Source organism: Diabrotica virgifera, chromosome 3 (assembly GCF_917563875.1).
Source record: "Diabrotica virgifera virgifera chromosome 3, PGI_DIABVI_V3a".
NCBI classification, from domain to species: Eukaryota; Metazoa; Arthropoda; class Insecta; order Coleoptera; family Chrysomelidae; genus Diabrotica; species Diabrotica virgifera.
Window position 1 is genome coordinate 139,524,253 of NC_065445.1, and position 17,408 is coordinate 139,541,660.

The 17,408-nt window shown below is 33.5% G+C and overlaps 1 protein-coding gene across 3 annotated transcripts in view; it reads left to right on the forward strand.

Moving 5' to 3' along the window:
* LOC126881333 (cholesterol transporter ABCA5-like) overlaps nucleotides 1–17,408 on the forward strand; it is a 230,361-nt gene that overhangs the window by 141,076 nt on the left and 71,877 nt on the right. For all 3 annotated transcript variants that reach the window (XM_050645556.1, XM_050645555.1, XM_050645558.1), the window contains 3 exons: nucleotides 11,225–11,360; nucleotides 12,332–12,613; nucleotides 16,168–16,296. In XM_050645556.1, the coding sequence (XP_050501513.1) occupies nucleotides 11,225–11,360; nucleotides 12,332–12,613; nucleotides 16,168–16,296 (547 nt within the window). The remainder of the gene's footprint in view (nucleotides 1–11,224; nucleotides 11,361–12,331; nucleotides 12,614–16,167; nucleotides 16,297–17,408) is intronic.

Genomic DNA, 17,408 nt, shown 5'->3' on the forward strand with positions numbered 1-17,408 from the left:
AATGAAAGGTTCAAAATAAATACGCGATGGCGCTGCAATCTCAAACGAGATCTTATACGTGTCTATACCTACCAAAAATCCACGTGTTAGAGACGAATAAATTCATACGCATTAAAACCTACCAAAGAGCCACGTTTCAGAAACGAATAAATTCATACGTATAATATACGTATTAAAATTTCGTATCAGTAACGTCAGTTTTTGATAGATGTTACGTAACAATACAAAAAAACCTAATTTTAACGTTAATGTAACGTTATCTTGCTAGCTGGGAACCATCCTGGATGACATACCTCATAAAGAACACTGAATTCTTATGGTTGATTTTAATGCATGAGTCGGAAATGAAATAGCTCCAGGAGTAAAACGAAGATTTAATGAAAACCATGTCAACGCAAAATGGAGAACTCATGGCTAATCTCTGTGCTTTTAACGAACTGAGAATCAATATTACATTTTTCTAGTTTGTGTATTAATTTAACAAGAATAAAAAACCGCTAAACGCCGTAAAAATGAGTGGCGCATAAAATATTCCAGCTACAAAAGATCTGATATGAATGTTACGTGGCGCGAAAATGGATTTTCATTTGATACAAAACAAAATTTTAGTTTTATTTTAAAATATTTTTCCATAATATTTGCTAAATTTGAAGTAAACGCGCCACAAAAGAGTAACTTTGGTACAGTTTGAATTTTGAAACTCTTTTGTGGCGCGTTTACTTCAAATTTAGCAAATATTATGGAAAAATATTTTAAAATAAAACTAAAATTTTGTTTTGCATCAAATGAAAATCCATTTTCGCGCCACGTAACATTCATATCAGATCTTTTGTAGCTGGAATATTTTATGCGCCACTCATTTTTACGGCGTTTAGCGGTTTTTTATTCTTGTATCAGGAGTTTTTCAAAGTTATTTATAAATTAAATGTATGAAGTTGAATGCAATGTTCCTCTATTACACGTCAAGCTTTATAAATTGTCACCTTTGTTGCATTATCTCCCAAATAATCTAATGTCAATCGAATGTACACTAGATTTTTTTGTATTCGAAATAGACTGAAAAAAAATATATTGAGATGGCCGGTAAATGAAGTCGGATTGCCCGTTGCTAGATCAAATTTAGCGTCGTAACCACTACAACTACATAAACCATTTGGGGAATAATCGTTAATTGGATTATACTTTTGTATCTTAATAACTTCTAAACGGCTTAACCGATTTTGATCAGTAAACATGAGTTTGAAACGTATTAACCAGTAGTATCTGATGGATCTAAGGTCAAGTATGATAACTGAAGCTATTACAAGAATTATTGAGCTTTCGAAACCGTTTTTCCCACAGGAAATAGATTTTATCATATTTATGAAGCCTATAACCTAAAAATTCGAATTTTCCCGGATATGAGGTATACATCGTTAAATTTGTCTTGAGTCCTTCTACAAACCTTAAGTTATTGGAGCAATTCGTACGTTGAAATGTTGAGTAATTGTCGAAAAAAAAAAAAATTTTCAAAGTTTAATTTTTCAGTTTTTTGGCTATACTGAGCCGTGTATCTGTCTGATCCTGACGGCTTAGACACTATTTGAAAGCTTAAGTCAACGCTATTGATTTGATTTATTTGCGATTCTCCTGCCTCTTCGTGATCCGCATATATATACCCCCAAAAATATGCCGTTTTGTACTTACCAAGTCCTATAGATGGCTTATGGGTCGTCAAAAGTAACAAACTACACCGGTTCTAAATCGGCCCTGACCCCCTCTTTAAACACAGAGAAAAATATCCACATATCCACAAACATTTTCCCTTTTTTAAATAAAAATTGAGTCACATTTCTAAGCTCTATAACTTTTGAATGGTATAACCGATTTTCAAAATTAGACATGCATTGGAAAGTTAATGATCAGTTCTATTAGAAGCCGTAAAGGTTGGACAAATTTTTAAACTTTTTGGGAGTTTTGGTGACGAGAACGAAAAGAGGCCCTAAATGGGAAGAGCCGTAAAATCTACACCCTTGGACCAAAATCGATGGTTGACATAAATAAATGAGTCTTTTCTGAACTTTAAGATGGGAGTTGGCCCAATTTTCAATTCAGTCAGATTTAGAAAATCGAAAATTTTGTGTATATATAGTGTCGCGTGTAGGGTGGTGTGGGTGTGCGCCACTGACGAGAACTGCCGTTCTCTGGTAATGTTCAAAATTAGACATGCGTTGGAAAGGTAATGATCAGTACTGTTAGAAGCCGCAAAAGTCGGACTTAAATTTTCGAAGTTTTTGGTAGTTTTGGGGACTAGAACGAAAAACAGACCCTAAATAGGAAGGGCCGTAAAATCGACACCCTTGGACCAAAATGGATGGTTGACATACGAATGGGTGAGTCTTTTTTTGAACTTGAAGATTTCGTATATATAATAGTGTCGCGAGTAGGGGTGTGTATTTCTGCGCCACTGGCGAGAACTGCCGTTATCTGGTAATCTTTCCGATATAAAACTAACAGCTTCGATAACTAATAAATCGAAAACTATTAATTTTATCAAAAAAATTTATAATGAACATTTTTTGCTTATAATTAATATTTTTACCAGCATTTGTGGTCAAAATATAAAAAAAAATTCCACTCTCGTGATGAGGTGGCAACCACCCCATGGTAAAAGCGTCTTTCGGCATCATATAGATTTTGATCCTTGGACTATCCACTACTTATTGTCAAATTTTTAAGCAAATCGATCCATTCTGTAAAAATTGCGAAGTGAAAAATTTCAGTTCCTGGACTCATTCTACTTTTGGAGCTCTATAACTTCTGAACGGCTTACCTGATGTTGATCACTAAACATGGATTGGAAACGTATTGACAAGTAGTATCTGATGCATCCACGATCGACTATGATAACTGAACGTATTACAGGAATTATTGAGCTTGAAAAACCGTTTTTTCCCATAAGAAATAGATTTGATCATACTTATGAAGCCTATAACTTAAAAATTCGAATTTTCCCAGATATAAGGTATACACCGTTAAACGCGTCCTGAGTTCTTCTACAAACGCTCAGTTATTGGCGAAATTCGTAGGTTGAAATTTTGAGTAATTGTCGAAAAACCAAAATTTTCAAAGTTTAATTTTTCAGTTTTTTGGCTATGGTGAGCACTGCGTATGTCTCAGCTTGATCGCTTGAACGCCATTTGAAAGCTTAACTCAACCTTATTGATTTGGTGTATTTGCGGTTTTCCTGTCTTTCCTTGAACCTAAGATATATACGCCCAAAAAATATGCTATTTTGTATTTACCTAGTCCTCTAGATAACTTACGGGTAGTCAGAAGTCAAAAATTAGACCGGTTCTGAATCGGCCCTCACACCCTCTTGAAACACAGAAAAAAAAATTCAGATCGGTTTAACTTTTCCACACACATACATACATACATACATACAGTAGGAAAAATGAAAGAATACCCATGAACGAACATATAAAACACGCTGTATTTTCCTGTTACCGTGTCACACAAAAAATTGGCCAGCGCAATTAAATGTAATAATTATTGTTACATGTACTTGCACTGGACAATTTTCTTTGTGACAGGGTGACAGGAAAATATAGCGTGTTTTATATGTTCGTTCATGGGTATTCTTTCATTTTTCCGACTGTACATACATATCCACAAACATTTTCCATTTTTTAAATAAAAATTGAGTCATATTTCTGAGCTCGATAACTTTTGAATGGTATAACCGATTTTCAAAATTAAACATGCGTTGGAAAGGTAATGATCTATGATATCAGAAACCGCAAAGGTCGGGCTAAATTTTTGAAATTTTTGGGAGTTTTGGGGACGAGAACGAAAAACAGGCTTTAAATGAGAAGGGCCGTAAAATCCACACCCTTGGACCAAAATGGAGAAGTAACATATGGATGGACGAGTCTTTTCCTAAACTTTAATATAGGATTTGGCCCAATTTTCAATTCCGTCAGGTTTAGAAAATCGAAAATTTCGTGTATATATAGTGTCGCTTGTAGGGGTGTTGTGCGCCACTGGTGAGAACTGCCGTTCTCTCTGGATATCTTGATGGGCCCCTAGACGAGAAGCGAATAACCATGTTTATTCCTTACTAATAATCAAATAGATATTGTGATAATTACTTTCTTTTCTTTGCTTTAGGAAGAACTTCAAAAATTGTGACTGGCTGAATGGCAAATGCCTGTGCGAAAAAAATATTATATTTTTGACCATATGCTTCATTATAAATATATATTTGAAAACTCCAGGGGGCACACATCTATGATTGGCTTTATAGTTACTAATTGAAAAATCCACCCAAAGCAGATTCTCGATATTTGAACTTTAAACTCAGCAGACGCAGGGAGTGAACACAAATTAGTCCTAGCAAAAATAAGAATGAAGCTAACAACAAAACATTTTCTACAGGAAATCACAGAGGAAAGTTCAATGTAGAATTTACTGTGGAACCATTCTACAAGAGAAATATACCAAAGGAGGCTAGCACAGAAGATACAGCTGAAACAAATAGACGACATCGACGATATAAAAGCGAGCTGGGAGAAAATTAAAAACAACATTGAAGAGGTAGCAACAGAAGCTCTAGGAAAACGCAAAGTCATACTGAACAAAAGAAACAAGAACAATACACCATGATTCAGAAAAGAAATAAAAGCGAAATGAAGTATAAAACATCCAACACTCCAGAATCCAGAGACATCTATAGAAGAATACGAAATGAAATAAAGCAATCGGTAAGAATAACAAAAAATGAACACTGGGAACAGTTTACAAAAAGGATGGAAAGCGACTTCTACGGAACACAAAAACAAATATGAAGATTCATACGAAACCAACGGAAAGAAATGGAAGAATTGAAGGAATAAAATAACATACTAGTCAACGAATGGTAAAGACACTTGACGGAACTGTTTAAAGGACAGCAAAATAATAGTCAAAACAATAACCTACCTGAATAATTATGACACGAAATAGAAATAATGACACGAAATAGAAAACAGAGCAACAGAAGTATACGAGAACGATGCAAAATGCAAAATTCAAAATATTAACAGGTGGATAAAAACATAAAAGAAAAACTGGAACGAACATGTAAACCGAATGGAACCAGATAGATTAGCGAACATCTGTAAAAACAACAAGCCGTATAGCAGAAGAGAAGGCCGCCGAAAAGGTGTAAAGACAATGTACAGTCAACAGCAACTGAAACAGAATAAGAGGCAGACAAAGTGGAGTAATCCTAGTCGCGCAAAGAAGAAGAAGAATAGAAATCAGTTTTCAGGAAGTAGAGATAGCCATAAATTCACTCAAAAATAGAAAGTCACCAGGACCAGATGGAATAACCAACGAGCTTCTAAAATATGGAGGAGAAAGTATAACCCTAGAGCCGACAAAACTTATACAAAAACTAATATTGCACTGCAAGATACGAAACGCATGGAGAAACAGCCTAATGATACCAATGTTCAAGAAAGGAGACAAAGAAGATCCCAACAATTATAGAGGTATAAATCTACTGAACACCGCATTTAAGCTAACCACAAAAGTCCTAACCAACAAAATCAATAAACTAACAACTTTATCAGATGAACAACAAACGCCGTATTTGTACTGAGACAAATCACAGAAAAGGCCTTTGAGTAAAATAAACCAGCATATCTATGTTTTATAGACCTGACAAAGGCTTTTGATCGCATCCAAGTCGAAGACGTGTTACATTTACTGTATAGAAGACACATACCAATCAATATTACACAAACCATCGAACACATCTACGTTCATAATCGAATACAGGCAAAGATAAATGGAAAACTAACGCAGTTTATACCAGTACAAAACGGAGTCAGACAAGGTGACTCGTTAAGCCCACTGCTGTTTAATATAATAATGGAACAAATCATAGAAGCAGTACGTAAAATCATGGCTACAGAATGGGGAACAAAGAAATCCAAATATTATGTTATGCAGACGACTCCGCATTAATCGCCGAGACAGAAGACGATCTCCAAAGACTAACACATCTTCAATACAACAACCAATAAATACAATATTATATCAGCAGAAAAAACCAAATGTATGACAACATCTAAATACTCACTACGATGTAAAATCGAAATTGATGGGAAAATAATAAAACAGGAAGCAAGGTTTAGATATCTCGGAATATAATAATTATACAACTAGTTACGGAGATGTTGATCAGGAAGTACGACAACAAAACTTAAAAGTAAATCTCTTAATGACACAATCTGGAAGAGCGCAAACACCTAAGACAAGACACAAAAGCAAGAGTCTATAAAGCAGCAATTAGACCTATATTGACATACACGGCAGAGGCAAGACCTGATACATCTAAAACAAGACGACGACTAGAAACAACAGAGATGAAAATACTCCGACGAGTATCAGGGAAAAGTCTGTTGGAAAGGGGAGAGAAGCGAACCTACTCCTTTCAGAAACTAATTAAAAATTAGCAGTTTTTTATAGTGGCTCATAAGCGGCACAACAACAACCGCGACATCTAATGCTGTTGATAATTCCAGTATATCATAAATATACAACTTCATTTCTAGTTCCAAAGCATCGTCCTCCATGTATTGCTTGATATTCTCTATTTAATTGACTCACATGTAGACCTCCAATTATGACTCTTCTCTCAGGGAATATTATTTAGTATGTCTGTTAATTAATCATACGAAGCTTTAATTTCATTCACACCCAGACCAGTTTGAGGTCTGGTAATATTAAAGGTATATCTGAGGTAATATTAAATATGTTATATTATGATCAATAACTGTTTTGCTAAAGGCACACAAATATAATTATACAGGAGATAATGATAAATAGAAGCAAATAAGAAGCAGCAACTTTATTATATATTACGTACCTTCTATTGGTAAGATACGGACAACAATATATTGCTTTATACATCAGTCCTTACACTATGGAACCCGGCCTGTAGAAAAAATCTAAGTAGGTGTGGTATAACACTGTATTTTAGTTGCATTTTTAGCGTGTTGACTAAATCGTATAGGACACAATGTTGATAAAAAAGCCACTCAGGCATCAAATGTCCGAAAATCTTTGCAGACCATAATTATGAAAACAACTCCAATTTGGTTTTTATGTTCCTTTCAGCAATAGAAATTCATATCCACCTGGTAATTTATAAATCTTTACTTGATTAAAACCTCGTAAAAGAACTATCCTAGAGCTGTTAACGATAATTATTAGAGCCAAGTCATTCTTATTTCATTTTAAAATCTTCAGTTCGTTATACGTTTCAGTATTCATTACTTATGGTTCATTTTATAGTTCAGTTCTCTTCAGCTCATTAGATATTCACTAGTTGAGTTGTTCTAGTCAAAATACTTATGTACTCTTATAAAAAGGTATACTAATATCAGTCAGTAGCCATGGCAGGAGAAGCACGTTCAAATAACACTGCCGATGTCAGTAGTAATATAGTTTGCAGAAAATGTAAATCTAAAGTTGTTTCACCGGTAAAGTGTATAATATGTGATAGCTGTTATCATCCCAGTTGTGCCAAAAAACTGGAGTTACAAATTTTTGACAAAGTTTTTACTAAATGTTGTGAAAAAACCGAAGATAAAGCAAACGGCGACTGTGATGACAAATTTTTCGATGCCATCGAAAACTTAGCTGCGTCGACAGAAAATAAGGTAGATATACACATCTTTAAATATATTATCAAACAAAAAGATCTATTAATATCAGAACTAAAGGAAAAAATATTCCTATTAAATACACAAATTGATTCATTAAAACAATTGGAAACAAAACAAGTTCCGGAAAAAACTGACTATTCTTTATTTAAAAAATCTAAACACAAAGCTGATAACAATAAACAAGTATTCAATTCACCAGAGTCAACAATAGGCCAGGTGAAATATAAGGAAACAACTCAATTAGCGCTAAAGATGTCAGCGAAGCCATAAACCGAGCGCAAAATATAATACCTGCATCTAGTCGAACCGAAAAAACTGGAGATGCCAACATGCAGATAAGCAGTAACATTCCTACGGATTGGCAGAGAGTGACTTACAAAAAAAGAACACCCAAAAAAAACTTATTAGTGGGTAACTATTCTGGAAATTCTAATGTTGAAGGAGTGGATCAAACAGTTGCTTTACACGTATTTAATCTGAAACCGCAAACATCTGCAGAAGACTTTCAATAATTTTTGTCAAAAAATCTGCCAGAAGCCAGCTGCTCAGCTCTTCCATCTCGTCGTCCTGATATATATTCTTCTTTCAAAGTGGAAATCTCGAAAGCAAACTACAATAAGGCGTTGGATGCCTCGATTTGGCCAAACAAAGCCTGTATACGAAATTTTTTTCAATTGAGGAAAAAGAAAGAGCAAATCGAGTAGAAGTATTTATCGACAATGAAACAAAACATACGGCAATTTTTAAAATTATACAGTTAAATACAGCGTCCATTAGAAACAAACTTGAAAGGTTGGAAATTCTGATTGACCAAGAAAATCCCATTGTCGTCAGTATTGCGGAGCACTGGTGTAAGCAGGATGAAATATCTCTAATGGTAACTCCGGGTTACGATCTTGTAACCAGTTATTGTCGACCTATCCATGAGCATGGCGGATCGGTTCTGTATGTGAAATGTGGGTATGAATATCAGATTATCAATGTGTGCCAGTTCGCTGTGGAAATGCATTATGAGTGCAGTGCGGTAAAAATAATGTTTTGTGAAAGAAAAGTTGCAGTCATCAGTATCTACAGGCCTCCCAGTGGAGACTTTTATTTGTTTTTGAATCAGTTTTCCTATACAATTGAACTCTGTAATAGGTATGTTGACGATATTTTTATTTGTGGTGACTTAAACATTGATTATTTAGAAAATAGTTTATTTAAAATTCTTTTTAACGATGTTCTAATGAGCTACAATCTTAGCATAACCTCTATGGTTCCCACAAGGGTAGCGACAAATTGTTTGAACCAAACTTCTATCAGTAAGATTGATTATATTATAACCAATACAACTAATATACTTCAATGCAATTCTAATGTCTTTGAAGCGCATTTAAGTGACCATAGAGCAATTAGTTTGGAATTTGTAGTAGACATTAATAGGAGCTGTACTAAATCCAATGACCAGCCTAATTATAAATATTTTAGAGACTTGTCTGACAACAACCTTAAACAAATTTCTTCTGTGCTATCTGTAACTGACTTTGACGATATTTATTTATTTAACCGATAATGTTGATAAATCCTTTGAAAATTTTATAAGTAGTTTAACATATGTGTTAGATTATTGCTGTCCAGTAAAACGGTATAATATCAGTAAGCAGACTTGCAATAAAAAATGGATTACTCTGGAAGTTAAGCAGTCTAGTGTTCATTTAAAAAATGCTTATTGGCTTAATAAGGAACTAAAAGATGCCAATTCTCTTGCAAATTATAACAAAATTAAGAAAGACCACGCGGAACTATTACAAAAATCTAAATTAAAATTCCATGGTCAATTGATAAATAATTCAAGTAATAAAAATAAAACTGTATGGAATCTTGTTAACAAGGAAACTGGCAGGAAGTCTATCCAAAAAATCATAGCATTAAATATAGTATTAAAGTATTAAAGGTAGAGTATTAAAGGCTATGTCATCTTATATAATAAACCACATTGCATATTTGATAAATTTATCAATAGGTAAAGGAGTCTTTCCAAGTATTCTAAAAAAAGCAATCGTTATTCCTATTTACAAAAAAGACGATCCGGAAGATATTTCAAATTATAGACCTATTTCCTTATTGTGTGTACTTTCCAAAGTATTTGAGAGAATTGTGTATAACCGTATGTCTGAGTTTTTGGGTAGATTTAAAATTGTAAGTGATTGTCAACATGGTTTCCGTACCGGTAGATCCACTCAGCCTGCTGCCTGCAGATTTTGTGAAAGGGTCTACAGATCTTTGGATGCAGGTGAATATGTGGCAGGTCTCTTTTTTGATCTAACCCGTGCCTTTGATTGTCTTGATAGCCGTTTTTTAGCAATAAACTGTATAATATTGGTTTTAGAGGCCTATTTTTAGATTGGCTAATCAATTATCTATCAGATAGGATAATTTGTGTTAAAATCAATGAAGCTATTTCGGAGGAACGTGTTATTAATCTGGGAGTTCTACAGGGCTCTGTATAAGACCCCTGATTTTTTTGTTGTTTATTAACGATGCATCTAACCAGTTTGATGTTTTGGACCTGTCGTTATTTGCAGATGATACTTCACTTGTGGTCTCAGCACAGACATATGAGAAATTGGCATCTACTTGCAATAGTTTTTTAGCTCGATTTAATGACTGGTGTCGATCTAATAACCTAATTTTATATATAGACAAAACAAAAGTAATATATTTTAATAACTTAAATTCTGTAAATCCTGTACTACACCTAAATTTTAACAATGTACTACTGGATTCCTCAAATCATACAAAATTTTTAGGTATCCATCTCGACTCAAAATTAAAATGGTCAGTTCACAAAGACATGCTCAGTAAGTCCCTTAATAAGTCGTACTATGCATTATCCCGTATTAAAAATATTATGCCCATCTCTGCGCTGTTAAATGTATACTATAGCCTTGTTTATAGTAGACTTTGTTACAACATAGTTTTATGGGGGAAAGCAGTCAACAGTGACAGAATATTTATAACACAAAAACGTATAATACGAAAAATGTTTGGAATTAGATCTCTTGAGAGCTGTAAGCCCATATTTATTAAGAATAATATTTTAAGTTTTCCATGTATTTATATCTTCAGAATGTTACTATATGCTGTTGATAATATTCATATGTATGACAGAAATTCTAGTTTCCACAATTATTCGACGCGTGGTGGCGACTTGCTGAGTGTACCTGGTCATAGATCGAGTAAATTTGAAATGTCAGTAAAGTATATGAGCATTAGATTGTTCAACGTTTTACCAAAAAAATATAGAACAATGAATAAATATTTCTTTAAGAAATCCATTAAAAGCTTATTGCTTACCAAATGTTATTATACTGTGGAAGAGTTTGTTTCGGACAGAAATATTACCTAAATGTTTATAAAATTTATACATGTATTAATTTTATTGTTTGTTTGTTTGTAAAACTAATGACATGTCCTATACGTTGTATGTCTTAAAGGATGAATAAATATTATTATTATTATTATTAATAACCTTTTTACAGATCATTATACTTGATGAACCAACGGCTGGCGTTGATCCCTATTCAAGAAGACATTTATGGAATGTTTTGCAAAATGTAAGACGCGACAAAGTGATTTTATTGACTACACATTTTATGGACGAAGCTGATATTTTAGGTAATATATTTTAATTTCCTTCGTACAAAATAAATTATAATTCTTATTCAGATTTAGCCATACGGCTCTCGTCCCTCTTAGGAGAAAATTCACTCATCCCAGATACCAACGGTATCAAAAGGTTTGAGCTCGGTTAAGACACTTTCTGTGTTAACGAGCCCTAGGTGACTTGATATGCTGGAGTATTTCACAAAAATTTTCGTACAGATCTGGTCGTATAGAGTATAGAGTAGTACAGAGCTTTTGCATGGTCTTATAGAGATGTTCATTGAACAAGCTTTTTATGTTTTCTAGGAGGTTCTTCGGAATAACTCCTTAATTTTATTCAGATTTGGCCATACTAATGCACTTCCCTTAAGGAGAAAATTCACTCTTCTCAGATACCTACGATATCAGAAGGATTTATTCTTTTTAATTTTCAATTATTTCTTCTTATGTCTGCTTATTTTAAGATATGTTATAGTATATCTTACTTTGAGTACTTAGAAATAACCATGACGACCACGAAAAACTAAGGAACAGAGATATATAAAGGGCCAATGAAGGAAAACAGAGGGGTAGACTTACTAAATTCAATACTTAAATCAACAACCTTTTCAAGTGTAGCTAAAATGCGAATTTATGCCTACGAAATGAAGAAAATAAACCAGCAGGATGGACAACATTTCAGACGGCAACAAAATGTTTCAAAAGAGAAAGAAATAAAGAAAAAAAGAAGCGAACTTCTAAAGAAGAAATGGTTGAAGGCGGTAAAGCCAGACTTGTGAAAAATAGGCGTTAGAAATTAAAGAGAAACGCAAGAAACCCAAAAATGGACGTAAATAATCATGGTTCCGGAAGCCAGATTTCTGTAAGTTTTTTAACATTTAGAAAGTGCGTTTAGAAAATAATGCTCCGATTTAATATTCTTAGTCATTCATTTAAACATCTTGCTTTGTAAGTAATATAATTCATTATTAATTCTCTTTTAGCTGATAGAAAAGCTGTTGTTTCCAAAGGAAAAATAAGATGTTGCGGAAGCTCATTATTTTTGAAAAACAAATTTGGAATCGGCTACCATTTGACATTTGTCCTGGAGGATAAGTCAAATGAAAATGCTATAAACCATTTGGTTCTGCAATTCGTCAAAATGGCAAGGAAAGATAGACGACACGGAAAAGAATTGAGTTTTATATTGCCACATAATGCTGTTGAAAATTTTGCTTCACTTTTTGCGGCCATAGAACACGAGATCAGCATTAAATCCGATTTAGGTAAGTTATTAAAATATTCTTTTTATGATTTTTATTTTGAAGTGGACTCGAAGGCATTTACCTTTAAAAAAATTCTTCTTCTTCTTTCCCTTTATAAGAAATTCTGCTTGTTCACTGGCCGATTGATATTCTAGTGTAAGGCAGTTTGTTACTCCATTTTTTGAGCGGTCGGTCGATACTTCTTCTATCGATTGGTGAGTTGTCTCTTGCAATTTTAACCACAAATGTCTCCCCTATTCTGCTTATGTGGTTATTCTGTTTGTTTTTCTATTTAGTGTCGATTCGTTTATACACTGCACGTTACATTGTCTTCTAATGTATTCACTCCTCTTTCGCGTACTTCATCTCTCAGCGTATTTCATGTAATCCTTCTCAGTACTCTCATCTCTACCGTTTCCAGTAGTCTTTGTGTTGTGGCTGTATCGGGTCTTGTTTCTGATGCATGTCATTATTGGCCTTGCGCTGGCTGTATAAATTCTTGGCTGTATCTTAATGTTAACATGTCGGTTTCGACATATAGTGCTATTAAGACATCTTGCCGGTCTATTTGTTTTTGTACTTGATTTTTCACTTCGTTTTTCAGGTCTCTTTACAATAGTTTTTATGATATCTAGGGGGACTTCTCTATTATACAGAAGATGGATTACATTTTAGAGTCCTACTCTGTCAAAAAATGCTTTCTTCAAGTCAATCAGACATAGAAATGCTGGTCTATTATACTTTATTGGTTTTCAGTAATTTTCTTTATGAAGAATATTGCATCTGTATACGATCTTACAGTACGAAAACGCTGTTGTTTATCTACTAAATATTATCCTCTAATTCATTAGTTCTTGTAGAATTTTAGTTGTAAGGTTTAGAGTAGTATTTAACAAGTTAATACCAAGTTTGTACCTCCGTAGTTGCCTTGCTGCTTTTTATCTCCTTTTATGAATAGTAGAATTAGTTCGCTCGTTCTATTTTTTCCGGTATTTTATTGTGCTTTATGATTTTGTTAATTAATGTCGTTAAAATTGTTCTGCCATTATTGCTCCACAATATTTCAATAATTCGTTTGGTAGGTATTCCGTCTTTACCGATAATATTAAAAAAAAATGATGCGTAATATTAGCAATAATTTCTCTGTATATTAGTCAATTTCACTGTCATTAATGAAAAGAAGATACAGACTTTTTCATTCTTAGGGGGTTTATTGCACTGGAACCTAGACGTCCCATTGATAACTTTCATACAAAGTTTACGGTAAATTAATGACTAGTTTAAGCGTTACTCTGCGAAAATGTAAAATTATTTTCTGTGTTAATTCAGAAAAAAATTGAAACTATTGATTATTAACTGGTATATTATATAGAAGATAGTAGATTACTGAATAGCATTCGTTGTTGCTTAATAAAAAAAAAACAGTGAGTCAAATAATGTTTCTGACTTTACTTTTCTGTATAATTTCTTAATGTCAATGTTTATAATCTTTCATTTAATAATTTCTGAAGGTTTTCTTCATTATCTTTACTGGTTGATTGAAACTTGATAAGTATTTAGATTTACTCCTTCTTCTTTCAGTACCCTGTCCGAATATCGAACGTTGGCGATCATATTGGAAATAATAACTTTGTCTATAGCAGCTCTAAATAGATTGGCGGTGGTCTCTTGATACCACTCTCGGAGATTTTGGAGCCAGGATGTTCTTCTTAGGCCTGGGCCTCTTCTTCCGGCGATCTTGCCCTGTATTATGAGGTGTATAAGGTTATACCTCTCTGGATGTCTCATTATATGGCCGAAATATTGCAACTTTTGAATTTTTATTGCTATTTTTATTTCTGTGCTCTTATTTGTTCGATGTACAGCTGTTTTATTTCTTATTCGATCAACCCAACTGATCCTTAATATTCGTCGACAGATCCACATCTCAAAGGCCTTCAATTTTTTAATTAGTGTCTCTGTAAGAATCCAGCTCTCCATGCCGAATATGTGGCAGCGTATTAATCTAATTTCAAGGTTTAACGTGATATCTCTATTAATAAGAATATTCTTTAGTTTACAGAAGCAGCTCTTTTTTTTTTTGAATGCGTATTCTTATTTCTCTCTTTATATTCCAGTTGTCGTCAACGTTGGCGCCCAAATAGGTAATATTGTGGACTTTTTTAACGTTATTCCATACGCACATACGCTCTGGTGTGATTGGTTGTAACTTCGTTTTGCTGACAACCATAAGTTTTGTTTTAGAAGTATTAAGTTTTGCCCATATTCATCACATGCTTCGGTCACACTAAATTAGCCGCTGTAGGTCTTCGTCATTGGAGGCAATCAATCCGTGTCATCTGCGTATCTGAGATTGTTGACATTAATTCCGTTGATTTTTATGCTTACGTCTTCATATAAGGCTTCTTTGAAAATTAATTCGGAGTAGATATTAAAAAGTAGGGGCGATTAGATTTAATAAATAACTAAATTATTCCTCCACTTCAACAGAATGGTCAGTTAGCACACCATTTTTGGTTTTATCGGGGCACTTTACTACTATTATGGATGGGTTAAAGAGTTTTTGAATGCATATTTTTCAAATAGACGTAAATAATTCATAAATTACTCTTCCCATTATCCAGGCCTTAACCACCTTTTAGGTTTGTTTCTTGAGGTTGTATAAAATCATGTGTTTACATTAGGTAACCAACATTCCCGCAGGATTTGAGACAAAATTATTTTGATAAATGTGAACTAATATCTGAAAGCGTTCGTTTACTCAGAAGATAACACTTACGCAGAGATAAACAGTAGAATTTTTATGGCAAACAGATGCTATTTTGGGCTTTCTTCTTAAAACCTTAATTATATCGAGAAATACAAAACTAAACCTCTACAAAACCATAATACGCCTAGTACTAATGTATGGTTCAGACACCTGGACTCTAACAAAAAGTCATGAAAAATTGTTCATTGTTTTAGTCGTAAAATACATTAATATAGGACGCCTGAGGTGGGTAGCGCCAGTAAAACGGATGGCACAAACTGACTCAGCTAGAAAAACGCTTCTTGATATACTTTTTGGCCACAGAAGAAGATGAAGACTCAGAATAAGGTTCCTTAATAATGCGATGGATAGGTACGTCTACAGAGAAATTCTTGAGGAGGCTATGACCCACAGTAGGTTGTAAAGCCAGAACAATTATGAACCAATACATCACGTAGTACTGGAAAAAGTGACTAACGAATTTATTAATAAGTTTGAACATTGTAAGCAGAGGAAGTGAACGGCTAGCAATTAAAATGATTTTTTTATTTATTATTTTCATTGGTCCAAGTAAATAAATTTACCCACACGTTAACAAATTTTTTCTATCAAATTGGTCTTACATGAATAATTAGGAATAAAAATTTATTTTAAAATATGCAAAAATACATGGTGATTCTTTAAAATAAATAATTTTCGGTGGTATTTAAAAAGTTATTTACTTGGTCCCATAGTTTATCCAAATTCTGCATAGAATTTTCATCAATTTATTTATGTTTTAGTTTTTTGCAATATTTATTTTAATCAATATAAAAAATTGTTTTAGGTATTTCCAGTTATGGCGTTTCAATGACTACTTTGGAAGAAGTTTTTCTTGGTTTGCAAAAAGAAGAGGAATATGGCGACGCAACGGTATACCAGGATTTGCCCCAGAGCTCAGAAGGGATTAGCAACGGTAGTTATTGTTTCTTAAATTTTGTTCATAATATTACAAAATTTTGTTTTCACTTGAAATTATAGCATTAATTTAGCTTTATCCACTTTTGTGGGTATAAAGGGACTAATTCGATAAAGGTTATTGTCACGGTGAACGACAAGTCGTGAATGCCATTTTAGGTTCTCTTGTCGACTAATTAATTACTCTGTTTTGCTTTAAATTTACGTCTTAAAAGGCATCAGAGGACAATAATAATCCAAATTTTTAGTTTTCCGCCTCTTTTATCTTTACATTCATAGACGCTGCTAGATGCATCTTTGGTAATTATTTTTATAATTACCCCGAAAGATGAAAAGGATTTGATTTTAGTTTAGTGCTCCCACAGAGGTGCTCTGAAGATTATTGTCACGGTGAACGAAAAGTCGTGAATGAAATTTTAGATTCCCTTGTCGACTAATTATTGATCACTCTGTTTTGCTTTATATCTACATTTTGTAAGGCATCAGAGGACAATGGTCCGAAAAGGGTAAAAAGGATTTTATTTCAGTTCAGTGCTTCCACAGAAGTACTCTCAAGATTATTGTCAAGGTGAACGATAAGTCGTAAATGAAATTTTAGATGCCCTTGCGGACTAATTCATCACTGTTTTGCTTTATATTTATATCTTCATAATCCAAATTTTTAGTTTTCCGCCTCTTTTAACTTTATAATATTTACTTTGCATAATGGTCAGGTAGACAATTTATTTGCTGATGGACCTATGGGTTGGGGTTGTCTTTTTGTGTTGTGAGAGTTCATATTTCCTACTCATTTCTTTGTGCTATGAGCTATATTACAGCTAGTGTAATTCCACTGTATCATTCGCATACCCCATGTGTAATTTCTCTTTATTTGTACTTTTTTTTCTTCTTTCTTGTATGTAGGCTTTAATTACTGTTTCGTAATCAATATTAGCCTCCTAAATTGTTTAAATTCTGTGTTAGTTCCACTCCTGTTTCCGTTTTGTCACCCATCCATTTATGTCTTCTACATTACATGATCTTCTTATGTTTTTGCTTCTCTCCCTATCCAACAGACTTTTTCCTGATATTCGTCGAAGTATTTTTATCTCTGTTGTTTCTAGTAGTCGT